Source organism: Scylla paramamosain, chromosome 16 (genome assembly GCF_035594125.1).
Source record: "Scylla paramamosain isolate STU-SP2022 chromosome 16, ASM3559412v1, whole genome shotgun sequence".
Classification (NCBI taxonomy): domain Eukaryota; kingdom Metazoa; phylum Arthropoda; class Malacostraca; order Decapoda; family Portunidae; genus Scylla; species Scylla paramamosain.
In genome coordinates this window covers 21,421,991-21,449,596 of record NC_087166.1, presented here as the reverse complement: position 1 = coordinate 21,449,596, position 27,606 = coordinate 21,421,991, and the positions used below count along the sequence as shown (strand labels likewise).

Here is a 27,606-nt window from a genome sequence, read left to right as displayed (position 1 = left end):
AGCCAAAAACTCCTTCATTAATAGAAATTGTCAAAATCTTTCAAGATCTACTCTTCCCTCATGACTTCTGGCATCTAGCCTCTTTCCCTCCTTTATTTCAATCAGATGGCACCACTGCAATCTAATCTATCTCTAAAGCTGAACTCTTTGCTCAAACCTTTGTCAAAAACTCTAACTTGGACAATTCAGAGCTTGCTCCACCCTCTGACTACTTATGCTACCTATTAAAATTCTTTGCAATGATGTTTTCCATGCCCTTGCTGGCCTAAACCCTGGGAAGGCTTATGAACCTGATGGGGTCCCTCCTATTGTTCTCTGAAAATGCACCTCCGTGCTTGCACCTTGCCTAGTCAAACTCTTCCAACTATGTCAACTTGTACCTTTCTTTCTTGTTGGAAGTTTGCCTATATTCAGCCTGTTCTTAAAAAGGGTGACCATTATAATCTCTCAAACTACCGTCCTATTGCTTTAATTTCCTGCCTATCCAAAGTTTTTTAATCTATCCTCAACAGGAAGATTCTTACACATCTATCTCCTCACAACCTTCTATCTGATCGCCAGTATGGGTTCCATCAAGGCTGCTCTACTGGTGATCTTCTTACTTTCCTTACTGAGTATTGGTCATCCTTTTTTAGAGATTTTGGTGAAACTTTTGCTGTTGCATTAGACATATCAAAAGCTTTTGATAGAGTTTGGCACAAAGCATTGATTTCCAAACTACCCTCCTATGGCTCCTGTCCTCTCTGTAACTTCATCTCAAGTTTCCTTTCTGACTGTTCTATTGCTGCTGTGGTAGATGGTCACTGTTCTCCTAAATCTATTAACAGTGGTGTTCCTCAGGATCCTGTCCTGTCACCTACTCTCTTCTTATTATTCATCAGTGATCTTCTAAACCAAACTTCTTGTCCTATCCACTCTTATGCCGATGATACCACTCTGCAGTTTTCCACGTCTTTTCATAGGTGTCCAACCCTTCAGGAAGTAAACAGTTCATGCAGGGAAGCCAAAGAATGCCTGACTTCTGATCTCTCTAACATTTCTGATTGAGGAAGAGCGAACTTGGTATTGTTCAATGCCTCGAAAACTCAATTCCTCCATCTATCAACTCAACACAACCTTCCAAACATCTATCCCCTCTTCTTCAATGACACTCAACTATCCCCCTCTTCTACACTGAACATCCTCAGTCTGTCCTTTTCTTATAATCTAAACTGGAAACTTCACATCTCATCTCTAGCTAAAACAGCTTCTATGAAGTTAGGCATTCTGAGACATCTCCGCCAGTTTTCCTCACCCCCCCAACTGCTAACTCTGTACAAGGGCCTTGTAGCCGCTGTATGCGCACAACTTACACAACGGCTACGGATACATTGTAATGTGACATTTTATGTTTTCTTTGTTAGTGCTATATTATTTGTAGTGACTGGTTGTTATACATGAGTAGTGTATGGAGTGTAGGGTGCACCCATGCGCCAGCACAACAGAGTGAGAGGGAAACGTAGGGGACGCGTTGAACTTGCCCTCTCAGCTATTTCTCTCATTGACGGGTCAGTTGTTATGACGTGAGCGCTGATAACAAACCTGCAGCATAATGAACATCATATGCCGTAGGGGCCCAGCAGCGTCTCCAAAGCAACTTCACGATAGTCACGCCTACACATTAGACGTGTCTCAGGAGGCACGGAGAATCCCGGTAAATCCCCAAGTGTTCCTCATCCCAGTAAATCTAGACGTGTCTCGGGAGGCACGGAGAATCCCGGTAAATCCCCAAGTGTTCCTCATCCCATTAAATCCCTTTGCATACAACCATGTTCCTCATCCTGGTAAATCCCCAAGTGTTCCTCATCCCGTTAAATCTCCAAGTGTAATCCTTGCATACAACCAAGAGGACGCCTGTTCCGCACTGTATGACGCAGATGAGAGGGCGACTTGCTGTGTTTGTGCTGGTGGTGTTCATCTGTAGAACCGACTGAACCCGCTAAAGTGTAGGTAACTCTGTATTGATTTATATATTGTACGGAATTGACAACGTGAAGTGTCACGACAATGATGTACTGCAATACCTGTGTTTCCTGTGATATACTCCTTTGTGTTACTCTCAGTATTAGTGATAATATGTTAATTCGCAGGTTTGACCGCTTCTGAATACAAAGAGCGCGTACTGCACAACTCATTTCTGTCACCTCCAGTACAATACATTAATAAGCGTCGGATGGCGCTTACAGTCAAACACTTTAGGAATTTGAATGCTGTGGAGATGATAGAGGACAGGCAGTGGACGAAAGGCAGCCGTAGTAATGCGGCAGCGGGACGCATCATGAGCTGCAACAACGACCCCTGCTGTACGTATGTAATCGAAGGCCCGGGTGAAGGCGGGCCTGCCCCATGAAGTCAACCACGATAAAGTCTACGGTAGGAACATATCGACTCTCATGTGAGTACATGCGCAAATTATGTTCGTCTGTGTGGCATCGACCCAGGCGTCTCGAGCCAAGTGTAGATTCCACCATGACGCAGTATGATAAAAATTGCAGTGGGAAATTACTAATCCTCATGTAAATCGTGCAAGAATTGAGAGTATTCATACGCACTACGTTGTCCTTGGACATCTCGGGTGGAGTGTCCCTAACAGCACGACACCAACCACTACAAACTCTATGGTTGGGGAGTCTTTGTCACTTCGTTCCTAGTTGCCATCACGATGTCTACTGGAGTGTAGTTGCCAGCTGTGTCGCCTCAAAAGGTTCTGTGAGGCTGGTGGCGAGAGACTAATATGAAGCATGCGTAACACTAAGGAAAGGGTAGAAATTGCAGTGCGAGCCAAGGGTATAGCTATAAGGCGTGGTGAGGCATGTGAAATAAAGCGAAAGGGGGAACAGACCTCCAAGGCTCATATGAAAGAAGGAGGAAGTGGAAGGGCCAGGAAGGCCTTGGCCACTTCACGTTTGGACAGCTTCGGAACCCGTGAAGGGAGCGGTGATAGCCACCCACACACCGGAAACTTGACGGGAAGTGTTCCTGGATGGGCATCATCATCTCGTGACAGCAACTACGGCGTAGGGAATCAGGAAAGGGAGGAACAGACCTCCAAGGCTCGTATGAAAAGAAGAGGAGGTGGGAGGGCCATGGAGGCCTTGGCCACTTCACGTGTGAACAACCTCGGAACCCATGTAGAGAGAGGCTGAAGACAGTCAGTTAGAGGAGAGGAGTTGAATGAGAGGAAAAGCTTTTCATTTCACCCTGTCTAGAAGAGCAGTATGAGTGGAATCCCCCCAGACATGTGAAGCATACTCCATACATGGACAGATAAGGCCCTTGTACAGAGTTAGCAGCTGGGGGGTGTGAGAAAAACTGGTGGAGACGTCTCAGAACACCTAAGTTCATAGAAGCTGTTTTAGCTGGAGATGAGATGTGAAGTTTCCAGTTCAGATTATAAGTAAAGGACAGACCGAGGATGTTCAGTGTAGAAGATATACTCCTTTGTGTTACTCTCAGTATTAGTGATAATATGTTAATTCGCAGATTTGACCACTTCTGAATACAAAGAGTGCGTACTGCATAGCTCATTTCAGTCACCTCCAGTACAATACATTAATAAGCATCAGATGGCGCTTACAGGCCTTATCCGTCCATGTATGGAATATGCTTCACATGTCTGGGGGGTTCCACTCATACCCCTCTTTTAGACAGGGTGGACTCAAAAGCTTTCTGTCTCATCAACTCCTCTCCTCTAACTGACTGTCTTCAGCATCTTTCTCATCACCACAAAGTTGCATCTCTAGCTATCTTCTACTGCTATTTTCATGCTAACTGCTCTTCTGATCTTGCTAACTGCATGCCTTCCCTCCTCCTGCAACCTTGCTGCACAAGACTTTCTTGTTTCTCTCACTCCTATTCTTTCCACCTATCTAATGCAAGAGTTAACTAGTATTCTCAATCATTCATCCCTTTCTCTGGTAAACTCTGGAACTCCCTGCCTGTTTCTGTATTTCCACCTTCCTATGACCTGAATTCCGTCAAGAGGGGGGATTTCAAGACACTTATCCTTCAATTTTTTTGACTACCACTTCAGACCTTATTCAGGGAGCGACATCTCAGTGGGCTTTTTTTTATTGTATTTTTGTTGCCCTTGGTTAGTGTCCCTCCTACATAAAAAAATAAAAAAAGGCCATACAGATCACTACAGTCACCTTGCCATAAAACCTTTCATAATAAACACAAGCAAACTCTATTCAGCAAATCCTACAATCAACTTACAAAACCTACTCTTTCACTGCATTCATCTTAAATAGTTTACTATTATTAATGTATTCTACACTCTCTACAAGTACAGTGGAATCTCGGTTACCAAACACCTCCCTTTCCAAACAAATCGTTTTTTTAACAAAATTTTGAACTCATAATTGCTTTGGTTGCTGTACCAAAATTGGGTTCTTGAACAAAGTTACTTGATTTCAAATGCTAAGGGACATAGCAAAAGCTGCCATTTATTACTAATTTATAGTTTCTATAAATATTTCCTTCATTTTTATATATTTGGAGGAGAGAGACAGCGGGTAAGACAGTAATTCACTCTTTGAAATAAGGTAAACGTGATCATATTGAAGAGCCTCATTGTAAACAAACAAGGTTCAGCTAGGTCAGGAGTAATCCCAAGCCACCTGTGGCTCTCTTGACCGACAATGCCATCACTACTTCAACTGCATTTTCCCAGTAGCTTTTCCCAGCAGCAAGATGTCTTAGTGTTATGATCACCTTGATTTTGGTGGCGAGTGAGTTGCTCTTCTCTGTATCACTTTGCAAAGTTTCCCTCACTAGATCAGTGACAAAGACAATACCTGCATGGTCTAAACAGTATCTTCTGATAAGTTCCATGTCACTAAGTTCATTCAATATGTCCTTTCTGGATAAATAATTTCCAAGTTGGAGATGTTGTGAAGCGGCCATCTTAGCAGTGGTAGTGACTGTCATAAGCTGCTAAGACACAATGGACAGGTGTCTGGGAACAGATTAATCCAATTCACATTGATTCCTATGGAGAAAATAGTTTCGGCTTCTGAACGTTTCAGATTTCAAATGGCATTCAGGAATGAATTAAGGTTGAAAACTGAGATTCCACTGTATAACCATTGTAAGGTCACTTCTTTAATTTCTTCAAGTTGCATATTCACCATACACATTGGTTAGCAACTCAGACCTCTACAAATCATGTGATAAGTTAATAGAAAACACAGGTGGGTGCGGCATGGCTCACCTCTTCTTGTCATGCAAGTGGTGGCACATGGTGGTGAACAGCTCCCACTGCTCCTCTATGGGGATGTCAGGCCCAGTGAAGGCCGGCCCATTGTCCTCCACACTCTCATTCTTGGAGCGGCGCAGCTCACGGATTGCCTCATACTTGTTGGACAGCTTCTTGTTACCGATCATGGCTTCAGCTTCATCTCGATTCCTGTGATCATAAAATAAGTCATAATAATACAAAAGAGATTTGCCATTTCCATCATAACCACATTTCTAGCACCAAGCACTGTCAGGTTACACACTTGAGAAAAGGAAAAAGAAAACCCTGTCAAAAGAGAAACATTCACCATAGAATCATTCAAAAGTTTTCAATGACATGAGTTATGAGGTAACAGTCTATCTATACTCTTCCTAATCCCCCAGAGGAATGACTGTGACAGAGTGATCTCCATTTTGTCTCCACACACACCTAACCTATCATCCTTCTCTCATTCCTTTCTCTTATGTACTCGCCACATGTATAACTGGTTGATTTTGTTCTGAAGAAATATCCTACATATTTGTTTTAAGTGTACGTTACTTCATTAAACCTTAGTTTTATGTATAATGATGCTTAGTTTCATTTGCTTTGAAAAAAAAGAAGTGGAGATTCATGAATGGACTGGTTTTATTAGTACTTGCATCCTATCCCCTACCAGCATTATCACAACAGGCCAAGTAAGCTTTAGTCTTTCCTTGACAGTAACAGATGACTAGTTCTCTTTCTCTTTTAAAGCTCCTTAGACCTTGCATTCTTGGCAATACTCTACTAGGCTCACTACCAGCAATTACCACTGCTTGATTTGAGACCAATGACTTGCTCATTAATCTCAGTATCAGAACTTTCATTGTGTTACTCTATAATGCCCTCTTTACTCCCATACTCAAAGCTCTTACTCTCACTAGTCTGGCTTAATGGGAATTTATCCAAACTATGCACTCTATATAAACAAACCTTGGTAAGCAGGACATCACAAGTTGTTTGTCAGTCTAGATGAAAATTCCTGATAAAAGTCTATCGCCTAGCTAACAAATACCCACTTTTGTCTTACTGAAGTTTATCTAAACAACAAAGCTACTTTACTTACTGAATGATAAAATGTTCTTAAAAAGATTTCATAGTTCATTTTCATAAATTCAACAGGGCAACCAAAGACCTGCCATTCTGCCAATCCACAACTCACATCACCACAGCAGGCTGCCACAGAAACACAAGGTGCAGCAGCCAGAGCCAAGGTGACAGAGCTCCATGGCCATCAGCAGCCAGTTGGCACTCACCTAATGTGGACAAAATGGCGACGGAACAACAGCTTAGCAACATTGATGAAGTTGTCCACCTGGCCTTGGTCCATGAGAATCTTGCAGCGCTGGTAGAGCAGCACTGAATCCAGCGGCTCAGAGTCACTCTCCTGATTGAGGACCAGCAGAGCCTCATCCAGATGGCCCAGTGACTGAAGGATGGAGGAGAGTGTGAGCCGTGCATCAGCATGTTGTGGCGCCAGCTGCACCACCTTGCTGTAAGCCTCAGCTGCCTCCTCCATCTGGTCCATGGCCGCCAGACACTCTCCATGCTGCAGCCACACAGCAGCCACATTGTATTGGCTAGACTTGATCAGTAGCTGCAGCAAGGGCAGCGCTGCCTCGTGGTACTCAGCACTCATGTATGCTTCTGCTATGTCCAGGTACAGGTCACCAAACTCCTCCTCACTCTCACTGCAGAAAGTAGCAAGACCCTGGTTAGCCCCCTGCACTAGTGATGTGCCTCAAAGTCTGAGTAGTGCAAGAAACCTTCAAAGCTGACTCCAGTTCTTTATAAGAAAACGCATACCTTAATTAATACCTCTTATCAATATTTTGTAGGGAGATGCAATGTCTGAAGAGAATAAGGAGTCCAGCATGGAGCATCTTAATACTTAGATGTAACACAACAACTACACATGAGCTACAAGACAGGAGCACATAGGCTGCAACTGAGCATGACTCACTTCGTGAGCAGCTCCACCAAGGGTGCCGCCAACTCAAAGGCACGCTCGTGAATCAGCGCTACCGTCAGTTTGGTGCGTAGGTCAATGGGCAGGTTGTCTGGCACATAGCACTCACAGGCCAGGGACAGCTGTTCCTTCAAGTCACGTTTGCCTAACTCCTCCTCATCCACATCCTACGGAAGGGAAGTTATCACCATTACAAAGCCTCCACTCTTGCCTAACTGTTTTAAGATGAATAAGCAGAATGGCAGCAAACCATCTCCAAGACTACAGTCAGTAATCATTGAGATAATTCAAAAGAAATTTTCATCAGTATAATCAAGCATTGAGAAGTGAACCCCAGAAAACCTGGAACTCATGGAGAGAGAGAGAGAGAGAGAGAGAGAGAGAGAGAGAGAGAGAGAGAGAGAGAGAGAGAGAGAGAGAGAGAGAGAGAGAGAGAGAGAGAGAGAGAGAGAGAGAGAGAGAGAGAGAGAGAGAGAGAGAGAGAGAGAGAGAGAGAGAGAGAGAGAGAGAGAGAGAGAGAGAGAGATGAACAATGCTAATTACATTTCCATCTATTAATCAATCCTAATGCCTCATCTATTTCCTCCCTTTCATGGTGTGATATAATGGCTTGATTTATCAACATTCAGTTCATAAATCTTTGAAGTGAAAATTAAAACAACTTTGTCCTTGGTTCTGACTTACAAATGCAAATTCACATTTAGAAATAAAAATCACAAAAATATATATCTTAAATGTTGGAAAAGACTGAAAGTATAAAAAAGAGAGCTACAGTCAACTACAGTCAATAGAAATCTTTTATATATGCAAGTCTTTTAAGGAGTGTTACTTATTTGTAAGTCATGATGTATAATGAACCACTTGGGGGGGAAGCCAGTTTGTCTTATCCAAAAATTTGCTCTAAGAGCTTTTCGGTGAACTCTGGTTGTTATTATTGGAGAGTCATTCAGTAAAGCTTATTCAAACACTGTCCATTCTCGTTTTACAAACTTTCCTCAGCATTTATTGAAAATCAGTTAGTTGCATGCAGTGTTTGTTTCAAAGATTTTGAGAATTTATTTTAATCTTTTATGATGATAAGAGTTTGTTGAATGCAAGGCTTGTTAAATGAACTTCACAAGGTTAGTACAGCTAGTATTCACTTTAGGGATAAGCATATACAGATGCTCTCCAACTACAAGCATCCAAGTTATGAAAATCTGGGGATATGAATTCTGTGCAATGGCTTTGGAAAGAAACAAGTGCACAACTCAAAAGGGTACTATACACCCAAATTTTTAACAAAATGACAACTTACGAATATAACAACTTACAAATAGTCGTCTGAAACCAAATTTGCTAGTAAGTCAGAAGTCTTAATGCAGATCTGTAATGCCACCAATGTGGAGACACAAGCTGTCTGTTTAATCATGCTATCTGGACCAACACCAGCAGAAGCCCTCCCTCACCGGGTGTAGCAGCTTCACCCCACCATGCTGCACCAGGATCTCAATGCAGCGAAAGTGTTCCTGCTGGTGCATCAACACCTCCAGCATCAGGTTGACATCCTCTGGAGTGACATAGGATGGGTACTTCTTAAAGGCAGTCTCCATGGCGTCCCGGGCCAGGTGGACGTCCTTGTTCTCATAATGGATCTTGGCAATTTCCTTGGCCAGCTTGAGACCATCCTGCAAACCAGAAGTAACAGTAATGCTAAGCCAAAACTTCAGTGCTCTGTCCTCTCTATAAAGGGCTATGTAACACTGGTCTTGCCATCCTTTCCCACACATGTAAGATGACATTCAAAAGAGATAAGGAAAAGATAATAGGACTGATTCATCATCAAGATCACTTCTGTTCTTGCAAAAAATACCCTATGGATTGTATGTACATAATTATTTCATTTATGCCACATTAACACTTGTTAGCCATCAAATCTATCATGTATTAATACACTCTCTTCTTCTATTCTGAAAGAAGTCTCCCCTCTTATTCAAACTCCTTCACATTCTCCTGAGCATTTCATCTTCATTTCTTCCCTGCACACCTCCACACCACTGTAGTCATTCTGCAACTCACAATTCACTCCTAAATAAATATTTCCATACTCCCATGCCACATCCATGTTATTTTGAGGCAATTTAGAGCACATTACTATAATCTCTACTAATTTGTTATTTGAAGTTTTGCAAAGTTCAAGATTAGCAGTAAATCTATGGAACCAAAAAGATGTGAAATTCAAAGGCTTTCTATACTATATGTCTCAGTTACTTAATTCTGCAGCATGAAATTTCCAGAACAGTCCTTGTAGCCGCTGGCTCAGTACCGGCTGGCTTGTAGTTCCTGTAGTTTATTTGTAGCTGGTTTCTTGTTATGTTCTTATCATGACGGGCCCCAGATAGGGGTTACACTACTGTACTTTGCCATAAGTTATGTTACAAGGTTAATATTATACTTATAACATTATAACATTACTTGGTATGTGGACGGGACGAGAAGGCGAGAAGGGGAGCTACAGAGGGGTGTTTGTTTACAGGACACCACGGCCTTTATCTAGACCATCATTTTTCCCCTTAGCCAGGTCAGCGCGAGGCAGGGTAAGGGCTAACATAGTTTAATGGGGGTCAAGGGGGTTAACTTGGGACAGTTTAATGGGGGTCAAGGGGGTGAACTTGGGAAAGAAATAAGGGGGGCTCTGCCACAGGGGCAGAGTCTTGGTGGCAGCCGTTGAGGCAGGACCTGTGTCGTTCACCACTCTCCAGCTATGCCACTGTCATCTCAGCCGCAGAGGCACTAGTTCATAAACACTACAGGGCCCCTCTGCTACATTACGTGGACATGGAGCCTGCTCTGGGATTAAGGTGATTGTGTGGCATTCATTACGTTCTACAACGACCTTCGACTGTTCCCACAATTGCGTATGGATTATTTACTTACGTATTAATCATATCTATCTGTGTCATTGATATACTTAGATGTTTCGGTGTTTGTTTCGGGACGATGATGTTGTATAATGTAGTGTTTACAGATATCCCTGTGAAGTACACAGCTACATTGCATTAATGTAGGATTCCCAATTATTTCCAATCAAGTGATGTACTTATGATAACTTACAGGTTTGACCGCATCCCAATAAATTGAGAAGTGAGTACAACGCAAGTGGTTTACAGTCACTCCTTGCCACACAATAAACGCAACGCATCAGTGCGTTTACAGTCCTGCTATTACCAGCTCTTCAATTGGCATGTCTACATCCATTGTTCCACATTGCTCTCTTCTTGTCCTTACATACTAATGCTCTCTTCTTGCTCTTACATACTAACAACTCAATACAGACCTTTCCTTGATCACTCCTCAGGTACTTGAGCATGTGTGTGTATCCCTTGAGGGCTTTGAGCTTCTCCCCAAGTTGCTCCAGGAGGTCACAGCGGGCCCAGTGGTAGTCCAGGTTTTCAGGATTGGCCTTGATGGCACGACCCCAACAGAACACAGCCTGATGGATGTTTTCCTGACAAAGACCTATACATTAGCAGAGTATTTCTTAACACTATTGTCACTCTAGTCATGGCTATGCTATCAATATGTAATAACACACACACACACACACACACACACACACACACACACACACACACACACACACATGGGAGAAAAGGTATTGCAGAGGGGGAGATTTAAAAGTGGTATATACAAACATAAATGGTTTGATATTAGCAGTGTTGGAAGTAAACGACTATTTAAGGGAAGAGAAACCAGATATCATGGGAATTGTTGAAACAAAACTGGTGAGTGATGTGGATGTTTTAAATATTGGAAATTATAACCTCTGGATGAGAAATAGAAAATGTAAGCAAGGTGGAGGTGTGATGCTCCTAGTTAGAAAAGAATTGACAGTGGAATAAACTACATGTGGGGAAGGAGAGGCAGAAGTACTGAAAATAAGCTTAAAAAGAAATCTGGGAAGATGCCAAAATACTGTAGTGAACTACGTTGCCTGTTATTCCAACTCGTGGAGTGAGGAAGAATACAAAAGAATGCTGGAAGACACAAGGGCATGTTTATTCAAGTTGCTGGAAGAAAATGAGGATGCACTCATGATGGGAGACTTTAATTATAAAGAGGTATCTTGGGAAAGTTGGACCACAGAAGGTAGAGAGTCATCATAGAGGAACAAATTACTAGAGTTGGCTGTTGGGAATATTCTTAAGCAGTGGGTTACAGAAGACACGAAATGAAATACCATCAAGGCTGGATCTAATTTTTACAAAGGAACAAGCCATAGTAAAGGATTTAAAACACAAAAACCCAATAGGTAAAAGTAACCATGCATTGATTCAATTCTTAGTAATGGATAAAAACATCAGTACAAGAAAAGACCACAGAAGAGAATGGTTGAACTACAGTAAAACAAATTTTGGACAGTTTAGGAAGTATTTCAATGAAGTGGACTGGAACAAAGTATTTCAGTGGACCATCTTCCTGGACATTTATAATAAAGGCATGGACAAATGGGTACGTAAGAAATCAACAGAAAAACCTGTTTAAGAAGAAGTGGTATAACAAGTCTATAGCTAGACTGGAGAAAGTAAAAGAATGGAACAAGTGGAAGAAACACAAGAGACATGATTTGTAGGCCAATTACACAAGAAAGAGGAACAAATATGTCAAAATACATAGAGATGAGCAGAAGAATTATAAAAAGAATATTGTGGATAAATGTAAAAACCAACCAAAACTGTTTTATAGATTTATCAATGTAAAGATGACATTAGCAGAGTAAAAGTTGGAGAAGAAATGGTCAAAGACCCAAAAGAGATGGCTGAAGTGTTCAACAGATACTTACACTCAGTGTTTACTAAAGAAAATTATTTTAGGGAAGAAAGGATAGCGATAGAAAATGGGGCTGGTCTGAAAGAGGTAGTAATGTCAACAAAAGAATTAAAGAATATGTTGGAAGAGCTGAATGTAAGGAAAGCAATGGGACCTGATGGTGTGTCAAACTGGATTCTAAAGGAGTGCAGCCCACAACTAGCTAAAGTGATACACAATATAATCAGCACCACCTTGCTGAAAGGAAGAGTACCTAAGGATTGGAAATGGGCAGATATTATCCCAATTCACAAGGCCAAAAATAAAGAAGACCCATTAAACTGTAGACCAGTATTGCTGATAAGTGTGGTAGCAAGGATCTGCAAAAAAGATCATCAAGAACAGATGGGTGAAATACCTGGAAGACAATAATTGCTGACAAGTGTGGTAGCAAGGATCTGCAAAAAGATCATCAAGAACAGATGGGTGAAATACCTGGAAGACAATAATGTGATAAAAGAGAGACAATTTGGATTCAGAGAAGGAAGATCCTGTGTAACAAATCTGATAAGCTTCTACTTGAGAGTAACAGACATAGTGCAAGAGAGAGAGAGAGAGAGAGAGAGATAGATGGAGTGACTACATATACTTTGACCAGAAAAAAAGCATTTGATAAAGTACCATACAGAAGGCTAATATGGAAACTGAAAAATATAGGAAGATTGGGAGGATCATTATTAAAATAGATGACCAACTCCTTGACAGATAGAGAAATGAAGGCAGTAATCAGAGGCAATAAGTCAAAATGGAGACAAGTAATAAGTGGAGTTTCGCAAGGATCAGTAATAGCACCAGTTATGTTTGTAATATATGTAAACAACATGATGGAAGGGATGACAAGCTACATGAGTCTCTTGCTGATGATGCTAAGATTATGAGAAAAGTAACAAATGAAGAAGACTGCGAAGCTCCAAATCAAGGCCTAATTAAGATAAATGAATGGTTGCTGAAGTGAAACATGGAGTTTAATGCCAAGAAATGTTGTGTGGTGAAGTTTGGAAAGAACAGAAGATACCTACTATTTGAGAAATAAGAAAATTACTATAAAATCATAAGAAAAGATCTGAGAGTAACCAATTCTAATAAATTGTTTGAGAAGCATGTAAACAAGATCACTGGAGAAACATATAATCTGCTGAGAAACATCAAAATGATGTTCACCTATATTGATGAAGATATTATAAGAAAAAATGATAACAATGATACATCCAAGACTGGAGTATGCAGCATTAGTGTTGTCACCGAGTTTGAAGAAGGATATCAGAAAGCTAAAAAGAATTTAGAGAACTGCAACTAAAATCCCTACAAGCCTAAGAGGGTATAGTTATGAAGAGAGCTTGATGAGACTGGGCTTGACAACACTGGAAAAAGGGAGGGAAAGAGGTGATTTGATAGCACTATACAGAATGTTGGAAGGGATGGAAAAGTTGGAGTGATACCAGATATGAGACATACCAGAGGACATGGAAGGAAATTGATAATGAGTGTTTGCAGAAGAGACATCAAGAAACACAGCTTTCCCCACAGGAGCATGGCAGTGTGGAATGAACTTAATGATGAGACTGTGTGCCAAGACAGTCCATAAATTTAAAGAAAATTTGTATAAAAAGTCAATATGGAGATGGGACAGCACAAGCATAGTCTGGCTCTTGTCCTGTATTTCACAACTAGACAAATACATACACACACACACGTGGCAGGTAGATGTGTCCAACTATGAGTACTACCAGCACCTAGAACATAATGTAAAGGGTTACGACTGGTCAGTCCTGTCTCCAGTATAAATAGTTAAATAAGATAGAAGTGTGGTGTAAATTAACAATTGGAAGGAAGATTTTTGGAGGAGCATTGAGTTTTTTTTAAATGTAAACAAACCACTTCACTCATGAGTCAAGATCAAGATGGCGGAAGGAGCATCACCTTCCGTGGCAGCCCAGCTGATTTCCCCAGGCTTAAAGATGATGAGCAAAATGTGGGCAAAGTAAACAGGAGATGGTGGAAAGTAGAGGAGGATTATGCAAAATTAAGAAAGGAGATGAGAGATCTGACTGGAGTAGTGAGAAACTGGAAGTTAGAGATGAATGGTGATGATATGAAGAGTATTTTGGGAGAATTGAGGGATATCAAGATCAAGCAATGAGAGGAGAGGGAGGACGAAAACAAGAAATTAAGAGAAGAGATACTAAAAGTTGTGGATCAGAATAAAATAAAGTGCCGAGATTATGGCTTTAAAAAGGGAAAATGAGGAGCTCAAGAATAGACTGGAGAAGGAAAATAAACAGAGTGAAGATGTCATGAGAGATGAAGTGCAAGATATTATGAAACAGGAAGCCCATAGCTGGAAGGAAAAAGTATAAGGAGGCCTACATGGAATTATAAAATGAGCAAAGACACAATAATGAAAAGTAACAAAGAAAAGTATTATTCAGGACACACCGTCACTAGAGAAGCATATGTGGGATTTTTGGTTCCACATATAGGATGTTAAGTAACATTAGAGTGGCTTTTACCTACATGAGCATGGATATAATTAAAAAAATAATTACAACCATGATATGTCCCAAGATGGAGTACACTGCAGTCATGTAGTCTCCACACAGGAAGAATATAAGGAAATTGGAAAGAATACAGAAGACAGCAACGAATTGAAGGAAAAGACTTATGAAGAGTGACTGAAAGAAATGAGATTAACAACACTGGAGGAGAGAAGAGAAAAGGAAGACTTGATAACAATGTACAAATTAATAAACCAAACGGAAAAGGTAAACGGACAAGTTTTGGAGATGCATATCAATGAGGGGACAAGATGTACAAGAGGACATACAAAAAAGATTAAGAAGTGTATTTGCATGTCTCTGTGACATCAAGAAATATAGTTTCCTGTATTGAAGCACTGATCTCTGGAATAATTTAAGTGAGGAGGTGGTTACAGCTGTTAGTGTGAGCAAATTTAAAGAGAAACTGGATAACTGCGGATATAGGGAATGGACAAATGAGCTTTAGCTAAGACTCTGTACAATACAACAAGGTAAACACACACACACACACACACACACACACACACACACACACACACACACACACACACACACACACACACACACACACACACACACACACACACACACACACACATACATGCACACACACACAAACATTGCTTACTTAGTGGTCTTGTCCCAGTGTTCAAGCAGCACTCATTACACTATGGATTTTTATTGGCACCAGTTGTTGTCCTGCCTGAGCAACAGGATGAGGTGTGTGGCTTGTGAAAGGCCTCAGTTTTTGTCACCAATCAGGCTGTCACTGTCTAAGCTTATTTCAAGAGGGCAAAGCTGGTGGTACAAAGTCTAGCATGTGATCTTCAAGACTGTAGTGAATTACATAACCTACAAACAAACAAACAATCAAATACACACACACACACACACACACACACACACACACACACACACACACACACACACACACACACACACACACACACACAGCTAGGAGTACTAAGGAATGTAAATTGAATCTATACATCAGTAAACATGTAGAAAGAACACTATAAGCACAGCTCTTTTTCTGCATGTCACCATCAGGTAAACACAGCAGGTAAATCTACACACCTGGTGGAGAGAGAGGTCAGCCAGCTTCTCCCATTCCTCTGCATTGGGACTGAGGAAGGCAGCAATGAGCAGAAACTGGAGTGACTTGTTCACCATTTTCTTCTCTTCATAGATCATTCCCAATGTCTGCAACACACATACAGCATTACTCAAAATGCACTGACCCAACATATTATTTTCTCCTCAAGATGCACATTAGGAAGTGGTTAAGTCATCCAAGTGTGGAAAAATCACCAAAGACTGATAAACCTTCAAGACACACAGACACCATCGCTTTAATTATTCAGGTCTTTTGCCTATCAGGATTCCTTTTACTTGTGATTTCCCATTAACTAAGAATATCAGGTCTGTCCAAAAGGATTCTGACATATGCCAAGGAACAAAAAGTACCTTAATACTTTTGGGGCCATTTCTGATTTGCTTTAAAGCATATCCCTTGTGACCCAACACACTGAGCCCATCATGCTGGAAACATTTCTGGAAACTCTGTTCCAGTATGACCATCAGATGTGCAATAATATTCTGCATGACGTCTCCTCAACTTTCAAATTATAATCCTTTAGAACCATTTTCAGTTTAGGGAACAGCCAAACATCACAAGGAACTGTTTCTGAAGAATAGGGAGCCTGGGAAACGTGAAGAATTTGTTGTTTCATCAAGAAAGAAATTACAAGAGACCACATTTGAACAACACTTCCAGAAATGTTTCCACCACTGGAAGGACTGACAAGGTAAAGGTGAGTGGTCGCAATGAAGACACTCTGGAGGACATCAATGTTAGAACACTTTCAAGCTCTTGTTCGAGTCACTGCTCAAGTTTCAAATCTTTATACAAATCGCTTTAAAAGAATAAATAAACTCATCATTGGGGATGATAGGTGAAGACAGACAGGTATGCTTCATGCTGGGACTGCATGAAGGCCTGCTGAGTTCTTGCAAATTTCCTTATTTTCTCATGTTTATATGCTCTCACATTCATTTTCTTCAAGCTATCTTTTAGGTTTCCCTGGATCAGTCTTTGTCACCTGATAGCAGTTCCTTGTGTCCATGGTTAAATACAGTTATAAGTATTTCTAAGTTTATATCCATCATTCAAATATTTACTGGCCACTCAATGCTATCATTTAAACATCTTGTCACTCACACAACAAAATGAACACTTTCACTCAACAAATCCCTTGATTCTCCAAGGAAAAAATTCCTCACATGTAGCCAAACCTCTTGTATCAGAAGCAGAAATGAGTGGGAATCTCAGATACATTACTTCAAAGATGTGAAAGAAAGAAGAAAACAGTGAGACAGATAAGTATCAGGGATGAAAGATATTGATAAGAGTATCCCATCACTAGTATTCCACTAAAAGTTACATTTCCCAGTACTAAAGCCCTCCATGACAAACTGCAATACAGACTAGTCCAACGTCCAAGCAGAACAAACATCTATACAGTATAGAGTTACCTGGTAAGGCTCCGGAGAGTGTGAGAACTGTCGTATCACCTCCATGCACATCTTGATTGCTTCATCAAACTCACCCCGGGCAAAGCGCAGGTTGGCCTCTCCCATCAAGCCCTGTAGTGCTGCTGGCAGCCGCCTTCGCCGCCGCTTCTCCTTCCCTCCCTTCCGCTTTAACTGGAACCTAAAACGAAGAGTGTCCTAATTTCACATGCTAAGATTAAGTGACAGATGTCTGTGATCAGTGGACTGCTCACTCCTTCCTGCAGAAGGTGTCAGATTCCAACCATATTCTCATTATGCTGTTTCTCTAGAGTGAGGGGTTGGTGCCATGTACAGGTCTCCTCCACTTGTTTCTGTCCCTTGCATCTTTCTCTGTGACTCCCATCCTTTGCAGTTCTACTCCAGTTCCATCCCTCCATCTCACTCTGCCTCTCTAACCTGCCCAAGGCCAAGCATCACCTACAACACCTGGATACTGATGTTTTTGTTCACCTGCCTCAATTTCAAGAAAAAATGTTTCTCTAACTCTATGGAAGAGGAAGGAGTTGCTGAAACAAACAAGAAACCACTTAAACACTAAGTGATAAGAGAACAATCACAGATATCCTTAGCAGACTGAGGAAGAAAATTATGAGATAGAAATTCTGATCACCTTTGCTGTTCATTAAGCTCCTTCTCAAACTCTGCTGCATGATCCTCCACTTTGAGGCCACCAACACCCACACCACTGCCACCACTGCCGTCACTGCCTGCTGCTGCCACTGCTGTCTCCCCGGAGGCTGCCAAGGCCTCCTCATCACTGTCCGCATCAGCATCTTCACCATACAGTGCTGCCACCTGAAACAGTCATCTTTCTTACACACACACACACACACACACACACACACACACACTAGATCTATTGTTGTGGAGAAGAGAAACAACTATTTGAAGGAATGTGATAAAAAAATTTAAAAGATGCATAAATGATACAAAGAAATACAGTTTTCCCCACAGAAGTATAGACATGTGGGATAGACTGAAGGAAAATTATAAGAGCAAAAAGTAAGCATCAATCAAAGGAAGGACTAGATGTACAGAAAGGACCACACAAGCTACTTGATAATTCATGGGTCAACTGTAATGAACAAAAAATATCCCCAAGTCTGTAAGATGGAGGTTTGACAAATTGAAGATTGATGCCAAGAGGCTGCTAAATTATAGGTCAACTTAAAAAAAATAAAATAAAATAAAATAAATAAAAATAAAAATAAATAAACAAAATTAAATAAATAATAACAAATAAATAAATTTATTAATTGATAAATAAAATACCGAATCTATAGAAAGGATATCTGGAACTTTCATGGCTCAACTCTCACAAACAAAATGAGAAAAAATAAAAAAACAGCACAACACTCTAAGAGACAAGTGGTCAGTGTGCAGCACCTCCGAGAAGGACATTCCATCCGTCATGAGGCGGTTGATCAGGTCCTCCTGACTCCTTGTGTCCACCGGCTCAGAGATGGACTCCTCCTCCTCCTCTGTCTCATCCCCCATTGCCTCCCCCATTGCCTCCGCTGTGTTTAGGCTGAGGAAGCTGTTGTTCGTCTCCACGGCCTCAATGGTGGAGATGGACTGCGGAGAAACAACAATCAGGTCATGGGCAAGTGATGGACAGACCAAGGGAAGTAAGGCAAGAAGCTTATGGGAAGGCATCAGGATTGCATCTCTTCTCATCTTTTATTGTTTCTTTCATGCTAACTGCTGGTCTGAAAAGATCTTACTAACTGCATGCCTCCCCCTTTCCTGCAGCCCTCACCATACAAGACTTTCTACTTTCTCTCACTCCTATTCTTTACACCTCTCTAATGCAAGAGTTAATCAATATTTTCAATTTTTTATTGTTTTTACTAGTAAACTATAAAACTCCCTGTCTGCTTCTGTATTTCCTCCTACCTTTGACATGAACTGTTTCAAGAGGCAGGTTTCAGGACACTTCTAAAATTCTGGATGATCCTTTTATAACTGTAATCAGCAGGGATGGGGACCTTCAATGGGCCTTTTTTATAATTTTCTGTTCCTCTAAGCCAGTGACCTTCTTAGATGAAAGAAAGTAACTGAAGTGATAGGGTAGGAACACAAAGTGTTGAGGAAAAAGAGCCATAAGGGTACATATTCACCTCCATAACTAATGAAAGTCACTACCATACACATGGAGTTTCAAGATATCATGTAGTGTGCAGATTGATTGACATTCAAATGCCTGAAACTTCAGAAGATATAACTTACATCAGTGGCACAAAAATGACAAAAGCTTAGCCAATTAACAAAATGCCCACAATATGTATGTCTCAGGATGCATCCATCACACTTCTAGTACTCACATGCGGCAGCCCCAGCACCTCCTCCTCTTCTGAGGCAGCTGATAATGCGCCCTCAGACAGGTCCCCTTGTCCCATCAGGCCTGACATGTCAGCACTCAGCGGATCCATCTGTGGCAGGAATGGTGATGTGAGTGATGCAAACTGACAAATGGACATCATCACCATCATTATTTTGAAAGCTCCACACACACTTGCATGCATCAGCCTTGTTCACCCCAAGGTGGCTCATCAGGCTGCTGTCTTCATCAGCCTCTCCACACAGGCCTGTTTCACTGAGGTTCTCAAGGACTGATTCAACCCAAGTTTTCTTGAATCAGCTGCCATTAGACATCCCCCAAGTACATTCTGATCTCTAACTCTTTTCATCCAATCCCTCTCCACCATCCTCTCAACATGCCCAAACCATTTCCATCTACCTCTTTCAAGAACCTAACTCCCATCCCCTCTCTCTGTCCACTATTTCTCTACCTGCAAATCATGGTCTCACATGCGTTACCTCACAAGTTAAGTGTGTACCCAAAATACATCACATCTAATGAAAGTCATTTTAAAAGGAAACATGAGTGAGATATGAGAGAAAATACACAGGAACAAATAGAGAATGTGATAGCTAAGTTAAGGTGTGAGGAAGCTGCAGGTATAGACAGAATAACTGCAGAAATGTTAAAGAATGGAAAGTATGGAAGAGAAGTGGTAGTACATTGGATGCTTCTAATACATGAACTGGTAGAGCTATCAAGAAGAAGTACCACAAGAGTACAAGAAGGCAGTTACTGTACCTCTATCAGAGATGGGCATTGCTAACAAATTTGAACTTCTGCTATCACAAATCCACTAACTTATTCCACAACTTTCACAATTACAACTCCACAAATTTTCAGATTTAGTTTAACTCACAATCACATATCCACTATCACAATTAACTACACAATATTTGCGGTCTTCTGCCACAAAACTTGACACCATAAACACAAACAACACAAATTCTATTATCAATAGAATGTAATGGTGTAGCTAGGCAACCAAGGTTTCAATTTTTGTTTCTTAAAGACCTAGAGTATAAAGAAAACAATTTTTCATGACCAGCATTGACAATACATACAATTAACTACACAATATTTGTGGTCTTCTGCCACAAAACTTGACACCATAAACACAAACACAAATTCTATTATCAATAGAAGGTAATGGTGTAGCTAGGCAACCAAGGTTTCAATTTTTCTTTCTTAAAGACCTAGAGTATAAAGAAAACAATTTTTCATGACCAGCATTGACAATACATACAATATTGCTGCTTCAAGTATGGATGACTTCTAATCATACTGATTAATTTGTAATAATCTGATAAGCATCTATTTTAAACTTATTTTTAATGAAAAGGATCAAAGGAAGTTCATCAATGTGATTGTCACAACTATTTCCATATTCACATGCCCTATCTCCTTTAAAATACTGATTATGGTGTTTATAAAAAGATTCCCTGAGAGGTTTACGTGAATAAGTTTTTTGTAAAAAGAGGAAAATTAAGCAACTTGAAAAAGTTTTGAAGTTAATCAGTTTATATTTTAATATTTTGAGGAATCTATCAAATTGAGGCTGTCCCTTACATACATGAAATGAGATTTAAGAGTCTAAGAATTTAAATCAACTTGTACTTATATTGAATTTCAGCCACATTAGGACAGCACAGTGTACAGCACTGACCATATAGCACAGTAGTACTATTGGAGATTGGGAAATACTGGAATCAGGACATTAAAAATAATAAGAATGAAAAATAAAGAAAACAAAAAATTAAAAACACAAATAATCATATCAATCAGGTGTCAGAGGGACAGATGAGTCGACAGACAGACAGAAGACAGTTACTTTAGAGTGTCACATTCACACAGCACTAAACACTCAGCAGGACAGTCAACTCACAGCCAGCAGGTCAGTGTACTCATTAAGCTGACTGTCCTCTTCATCATTGTCATCATCCTCTGCTGGTTCTGCCTCAATCATCTCCACCTCCACATGGTCAATATCACCCTGCAATGAGGAAGGGGAGCTCAGTGGCAGAGAAAGGGGACCCAGAATGCTGGCATGAAGGGTGAAACAGTGATGAACTAAGATGTTGTGACAAGGGAGAGGGATTTGAAATGTTGACAGGAGAATGTAGTAAATAATGAATAATGGAGAAATGGAGTGAATAATGGAGGTCCTCAGTGGTAGAGAAAGGGGACCTGGAATGCTAGCTGGGTGGGTGTAATAGTGATTAATTATGGTGTGACAAGGGAGAGGAAGATAGAACATAGATGCTGATAGGATGGAATAATAGAGATGTTTAGTGGCAGAGAAAGATGATGTGTAATGCCGGAAGGAAGGGAGTAACAGCAATGAATTGTGATGGTGTTATGACAGAGGAAAAGGATCTAAGAGCCAAACAGGAGGATATAGTAGTAATGAATAATGGAGGTGTTCAGCGGCAGAGGAAGGAAGAAAAATGACAGGGCTAGCAGAGGGAAAGCAGCAAGAGATATGAAAGCAGTGTTAGTGGTGAGTGGCAGGCAAGGAAGGCAGGAAAGTCAAGGATATTTACGAGCAACAGAATAGAACAAGTAAGGGGTGGATGGCATATCATGGTAGCAGAAAGTAAAACAGGTGAGTGTACTACATCAAGGGGAAAAAACTGTATCAATATGGATATGGTGACAGATTATATATGGTACAATTAGGCAAATATATATACTAGATAAATATTAAAGAGTAAATAAAAGAGTAAACAAATTCATAAATAAAGGGCAAAGTAAGGATTAGAAGGGTGAGTCAAACCTCCATCAAAATGTGTTCAGACATCACAGTAAGTATCGTATGTGATCTTGTCGTTGAGAGGGCCTCCCGCCATCCATCACCTTCGTGGGCACCATTCAAAGGTTTCCCCTTATGTATATTCAGTCATTACTTACAATGCCCATGTGTGTATACATTAAAATTAGTTTGATATTAAGTCCCCATCCCCTCTCCTTTTCTGAGTAGTCACAGGCTGTTAACTTCAAGATAAGCAAAGTGAGGAAAGAATTTATCTTATGGTGCTGACAGCAATGAGGCACAGAGCTTGTGTTTGGTGATGTGAACAGTGTGGTGGTGGTGTTGGTGGTGGTGGTGGTGTGTGGCAGACGCAGAGGCTCACCGATAAGATGTCCCTGTAGTGGTGGCCAGTGTCTCCCCCTCGCCCCATGTCTATCATCTCCACCTCAACATGCTCCATCTTCCCGGCCTCAGAGATCGTAACAGTAGAATTCATCTGGAAGTAACAAAATTATATTTCATACTATCAACACATTTCCCATTTCATCTGAAAACAAAAACCCATTTTCATTTCTTCAAGAAATAGCACTATTCCAAAATCAACATATTTGATATATTCAAAACAAACTAAATAATTAAGAAAGATCAGCCTTTACTTTGTGTTCCACATTTTTGTCTGAAATGAACAAAGTGTGCAACTATCCATGGGTTCAAGCTTGAAAAAGCTAAAATTCTAAAAAGAGACATGAAGGAATTGGTTCTTAAATAAAGTGATAGATGAATGGAATGAACTCAGTGATCAGGTTGTTAGTGATGAGTCATAAGGGAGCTTTAAAAGAAAATTAGACAGAATTATGGATGGGAATAATAAGTGAAAATAGGTTCATACAAGGACTGCCATATGTAGGCTTGATGCTTCTTGCAGCTTCCCTTATTTTCTTCTGTTCTTATGTCTGTCGGTCAGAATGACTGCCCACCCTGAGTTAGTGTAAGAGGTGCTGATTGACAATAAAAAGGATAAGCAAAAACAATCACACACAGTAGCCCTCAAACCCTCTTTAAAGTGTGTTGCAAACTGTGGCATAATGAACAATATGAAACCTGCTTGCTGCCTGATCATGTGTCACATCGGTAAGGTTGTTGGTAAGGTTGATGCTGATATGCCAATCAATTTCCCAGGTCATAATATATGGCAACCATCCCTAGTGTATAGGGCTAACAACTGTTGCCTCCATAAACACCAAACATGTCAAATAATATTGTCCATTGTGTCAGAATGTATACTTTTTTTTTTTCAAGATAGATTTGGAGCTACTGTACACCAGTAATTTACATAATAGAGTCTCTTAGCTATAACAGAAGCGTGAGTTGTACAACACAATATTTTGAGACCAAAGTTGCAAACACCTTGATATCAGAAACAATTCCTATTCTCTAGCATGGCAGACAAAAGTTGTCACATCACTTACACCAACTAAAATATTCACAAATGACAAGATCTATTCAATAAAATAGATTCAACTACATCAAACCTAACCCAATTTAATAAAACCTAACTTAAAATAACCTTTTTCCCCATTCACATAACACCTGACACCATTATGCCAAATCCCTTAATTATAACTGTGTTAATCAAATTTTATGATCACCACAGAAATTCCCGAATTTTACCATATTCTGTACATCAGAATAAGTCTGAAAGAAATATATATGAGCCTGTGTGTAATGAGCCATGCATGTGTTAGGCTCAAAGGAGAACTGTTTCTCTTCAAAGTTCCTCACAAACCTGTTCAAACTGCACACTCAGTCTGCTGGTTAGTACAGAGGATGCTGGGAATCAAACTAGCACCACCAATCTCAGGGCAGCAGGCAGACATAGACTTCCTTTCACACATCAGACTCAGAGGAAGCCAGATGTTTCCACGAGCCCTGCACATTTAGTATTCTCTCCCTTATCACTGGTGTCACTTCTAACACAGTGCATCTACAAGCTTATCTTGCCACAGATTCAGGAAACAGTGACAGAATATACAAGAGCAGTATATACTTTATCTAAAACAGGTCCCTGTCAGGTCCAGTCTTGCCAAGTACCTCTATAGATTACTGTGTGTTGGGATTACTCAGTTTTTTGATAGTTTTGGTTTAGGATTTCTTAGTGCAACAAGTTGATAGTGTTATGGTCAGGGCTCATGTGTGAGAGATCTAGAGACCACCATTAGTCTTGGAGTTTGTAACTGTGAGTGGCATGTTTGGCTGGTGTGTGAGATGGCATCTCACATGATGCATCTCCACCATCTAATGCACTGGCAAGTACAGTATATATATTTTTTCATCATAAGTAAGTTCTTTCTCACTGCTGTGAAACACACACATGGAAGGTGTTGGGGGGTTGGGGAAGTTTTTGGTATATATCAAATTCCTTGCCCGAGGAACAACAGCAATTCTTACCTGCCTCACCAGATAGATCCTTTCATTCATTAATTTCAACCCCATATATATGCATTGAAAATTCATTATAATGCCACTAGCAATTTTTGTAACCTTACCAGTATTGGCCTGAACTGCTGCCCGGAGTGCCACACTGCACCACTTGACATTAAATCATTAACTGCCTACTGACTCTTGAGTGATGCTGCGCGAGTTCATACATGTGTGTCCCACTGCAGTGAGTGATTTCAGTGTGCTGACACCAAATAAATCATGCCACAGGACAATAAAAAAAATACATAATTAATTTGGTCCGTCATAGCACATTATTTCATCAGAGAGGGAAAACGCGGCCTGAATTTAAATCAGTCTGAAGAAGATGTCTGTGTGCACTGGTTAGGTTTAGTTAGGTCAGGTTAGGTTTAGTTAGTTTATGTAAGGTTAAGTTTAAGTTAGGTTAGGTTTAGTTAGGTTAGGTTAGGTTAGCTATGGTTTAGTTAGGTTTGGTTAAATCTGCTTTAGCACCTAACAGTCCTGAGGTATGAGGCCAGTGATACGTTCCATAACGAGTGATCAAAGTGTGTGGTTGTGAACAACAGCACATTATTGTGTCTTTCTGAGGACAAAAATATTTTTCTTTTGGCAGAATTAGGCATGTTTTGCATAAATTGATTATTCATTCTTTTCACAAATTGTTACTTTCCAAGGGGGGAGTGGGGGTAACAGTGATATCATAATGCATGTGTTATCTGTGAGGAGAAAAAAAATTTTTTTTTGGTCAGTTTTGGAGTGTTTTGTATTAATTTGTTAGTTGCCTTATTGCAAATCAGCAGTTCCTGTGGAATGGGGGATTAGGAAAAAGAAAGGCTAATTTCCAGAGGAAACAGTTAGCAGATTAATTTAAAACACACCAAAATATCCAAGAAAAACTTGAAACTTTAAAATTTACCAAGTTTTCACTGTAGATGGTGACCAGATAGAGTGACCTCCATCACCTGCCTCCACCTGACCTGTGGTGCATGGCTGTTGTTGGTCACTGTATGACCTTGACAACATTGGAGAGCAGTGCTATATACTATCATGGTATATAACCAAAAAATCATTGCTATTATCCTCATTTTCAATCCAAACCTGGTTGTTGTGTCTATGTGTGCAATGACTTAATCTGCTCTCATGCCCATACTCTTGACTCTTCCGAGTTTTCCACCATCTGGCTACGACTGCAGAGTTACTCTTAAACTAAATTTATCTGTACTGTATACCTCTCACCTACTAAGTAACTCCTCTGACTATAAGAAATTCTTTGACTACTTAACTTCCAAAGTGAAGCACATTCTGACTCTCTTCCCTTTTGTGGAGATCTCCATTCTTGGAGACTTCAGTGTTCAATGTTCAGCTTTGGCTTTCCTCTTCCTTCACTGACCATCCTGGTGAACTAGCCTTTAACTTTGCTATCCTCCATGACTTAGAGCAACTGGTGCAACACACTACTTGTATTCCTGACCATCTTGGAAATAAACCCAACATTCTTGATCTTTTCCCAACCTCTAATCCTTCTGCTTATGCTGTTACCCTACTTTCTACCTTGGGCTCTTCAGAGCACAATCTCATATCTATATATTCCAATCCCTCTTTAGGATCCCCCTAAGCAGAGATGCCTCTGGCATTTTGCCTCTGCTAGTTAGGGGACAGAGGAGGTATTTTGCTGATTTTCCTTGGAATGACTACTGCTTTCGTGTCAGAGACCTGTCTCTGTGAACTGAACACATAATACGATAGTGTCTGGCATGGAGGCATACATTCCTCACTTTTCTTTTGACATAAACCTTCCAAATCTTGGTTTAACACAGCTTGTGCTATACATGGCAGAGAGGTGGCCCACAAAGGGTACTTGAGCCTTCCATCACCTAAATTTTAAGCACTTTATATTTCTGCACAGAATCATGCTAAGTCTGTTCTCCAGCTAGCCAAAAACTCCTTCAGTAATAGAAAGTGTCAAAATCTTTCAATATCTAACTCCCTTCATGACTTCTGGCACCTACCCAAAAACATCTCCAGTAACTTTGCTTCCTCTTCTTTCTCTCCTTTATTTCAACCTGATGGCACCACTGCCATCTCATCTATTTCTAAAGCTGAACTCTTCACTCAAACCTTTTGCTAAAAACTCTTTGTTGGATGATTCAGGGCTTGTTCCTCCCTCTCCTCCACCCTCTGATTACTTCATGCTACCTTTTTCTACCCTTGCTGGCCTATGGACCAGATGGGGTTCATCCTGTTGTTCTCCAAAACTGCCCCTCAGTGCTTGCACCTTGCCTCATAAAACTTTTTCAACTTTGTCTGTCAACATCTATCTTTCCTTCTTGCTGAAAGTTTGCCTACATTCAACCTGTTCCTAAAAAGGGTGACTGTTCTAATCCCTCAAACTACCGTCCTATTCCTTTAATTTCTGGCTTCTCTAAAATTTTTAGTCTATCCTCAACAGGAAGATTCTTAACCCATAAACTGTGCAATAGGGTTTCAGCAGTCATAACTGTAGTGTGCAATCATCAGCAGAAAAAATTACTCAAAAATAATTTTTACTGTTATAAAATGAAAGATTCCATGGAAAACTATAGAAAAAACAAATATTAGCTCACTCTTCTATTTCCAGCTTTAGGACAAGATGGTGAGGTAGGCTTGGGTGTGGGCTGTGCATGATGCTTTTCCCTACCTCTGCTCTCAGTACCACATGCAGTAATAACTTTTCTACCACTTTTTTTTACTTTTCACACTTTGTTCCTCACCACTGCTGCTGAAATCATCCACTGTTTCTTTCATTCTTATAGGAATGGATCT

At 40.5% G+C, this 27,606-nt stretch overlaps 1 protein-coding gene across 3 annotated transcripts in view; it reads right to left on the bottom strand.

Moving 5' to 3' along the window:
• LOC135108136 (general transcription factor 3C polypeptide 3-like) overlaps nucleotides 1–27,606 on the bottom strand; it is a 36,741-nt gene that overhangs the window by 5,516 nt on the left and 3,619 nt on the right. For 2 of the 3 annotated variants that reach the window (XM_064018855.1, XM_064018854.1), the window contains exons 2-14: nucleotides 22,727–22,840; nucleotides 21,478–21,585; nucleotides 19,555–19,662; nucleotides 18,617–18,805; nucleotides 17,841–18,025; nucleotides 17,192–17,369; nucleotides 15,734–15,859; nucleotides 10,588–10,758; nucleotides 8,720–8,938; nucleotides 7,266–7,438; nucleotides 6,559–6,993; nucleotides 5,255–5,449; nucleotides 2,882–3,049 (exon numbers count right to left, since the gene is read on the bottom strand). In XM_064018855.1, the coding sequence (XP_063874925.1) occupies nucleotides 2,882–3,049; nucleotides 5,255–5,449; nucleotides 6,559–6,993; nucleotides 7,266–7,438; nucleotides 8,720–8,938; nucleotides 10,588–10,758; nucleotides 15,734–15,859; nucleotides 17,192–17,369; nucleotides 17,841–18,025; nucleotides 18,617–18,805; nucleotides 19,555–19,662; nucleotides 21,478–21,585; nucleotides 22,727–22,840 (2,369 nt within the window). The remainder of the gene's footprint in view (nucleotides 1–2,881; nucleotides 3,050–5,254; nucleotides 5,450–6,558; nucleotides 6,994–7,265; nucleotides 7,439–8,719; nucleotides 8,939–10,587; nucleotides 10,759–15,733; nucleotides 15,860–17,191; nucleotides 17,370–17,840; nucleotides 18,026–18,616; nucleotides 18,806–19,554; nucleotides 19,663–21,477; nucleotides 21,586–22,726; nucleotides 22,841–27,606) is intronic. The other variant, XM_064018856.1, reaches the window with a different exon arrangement.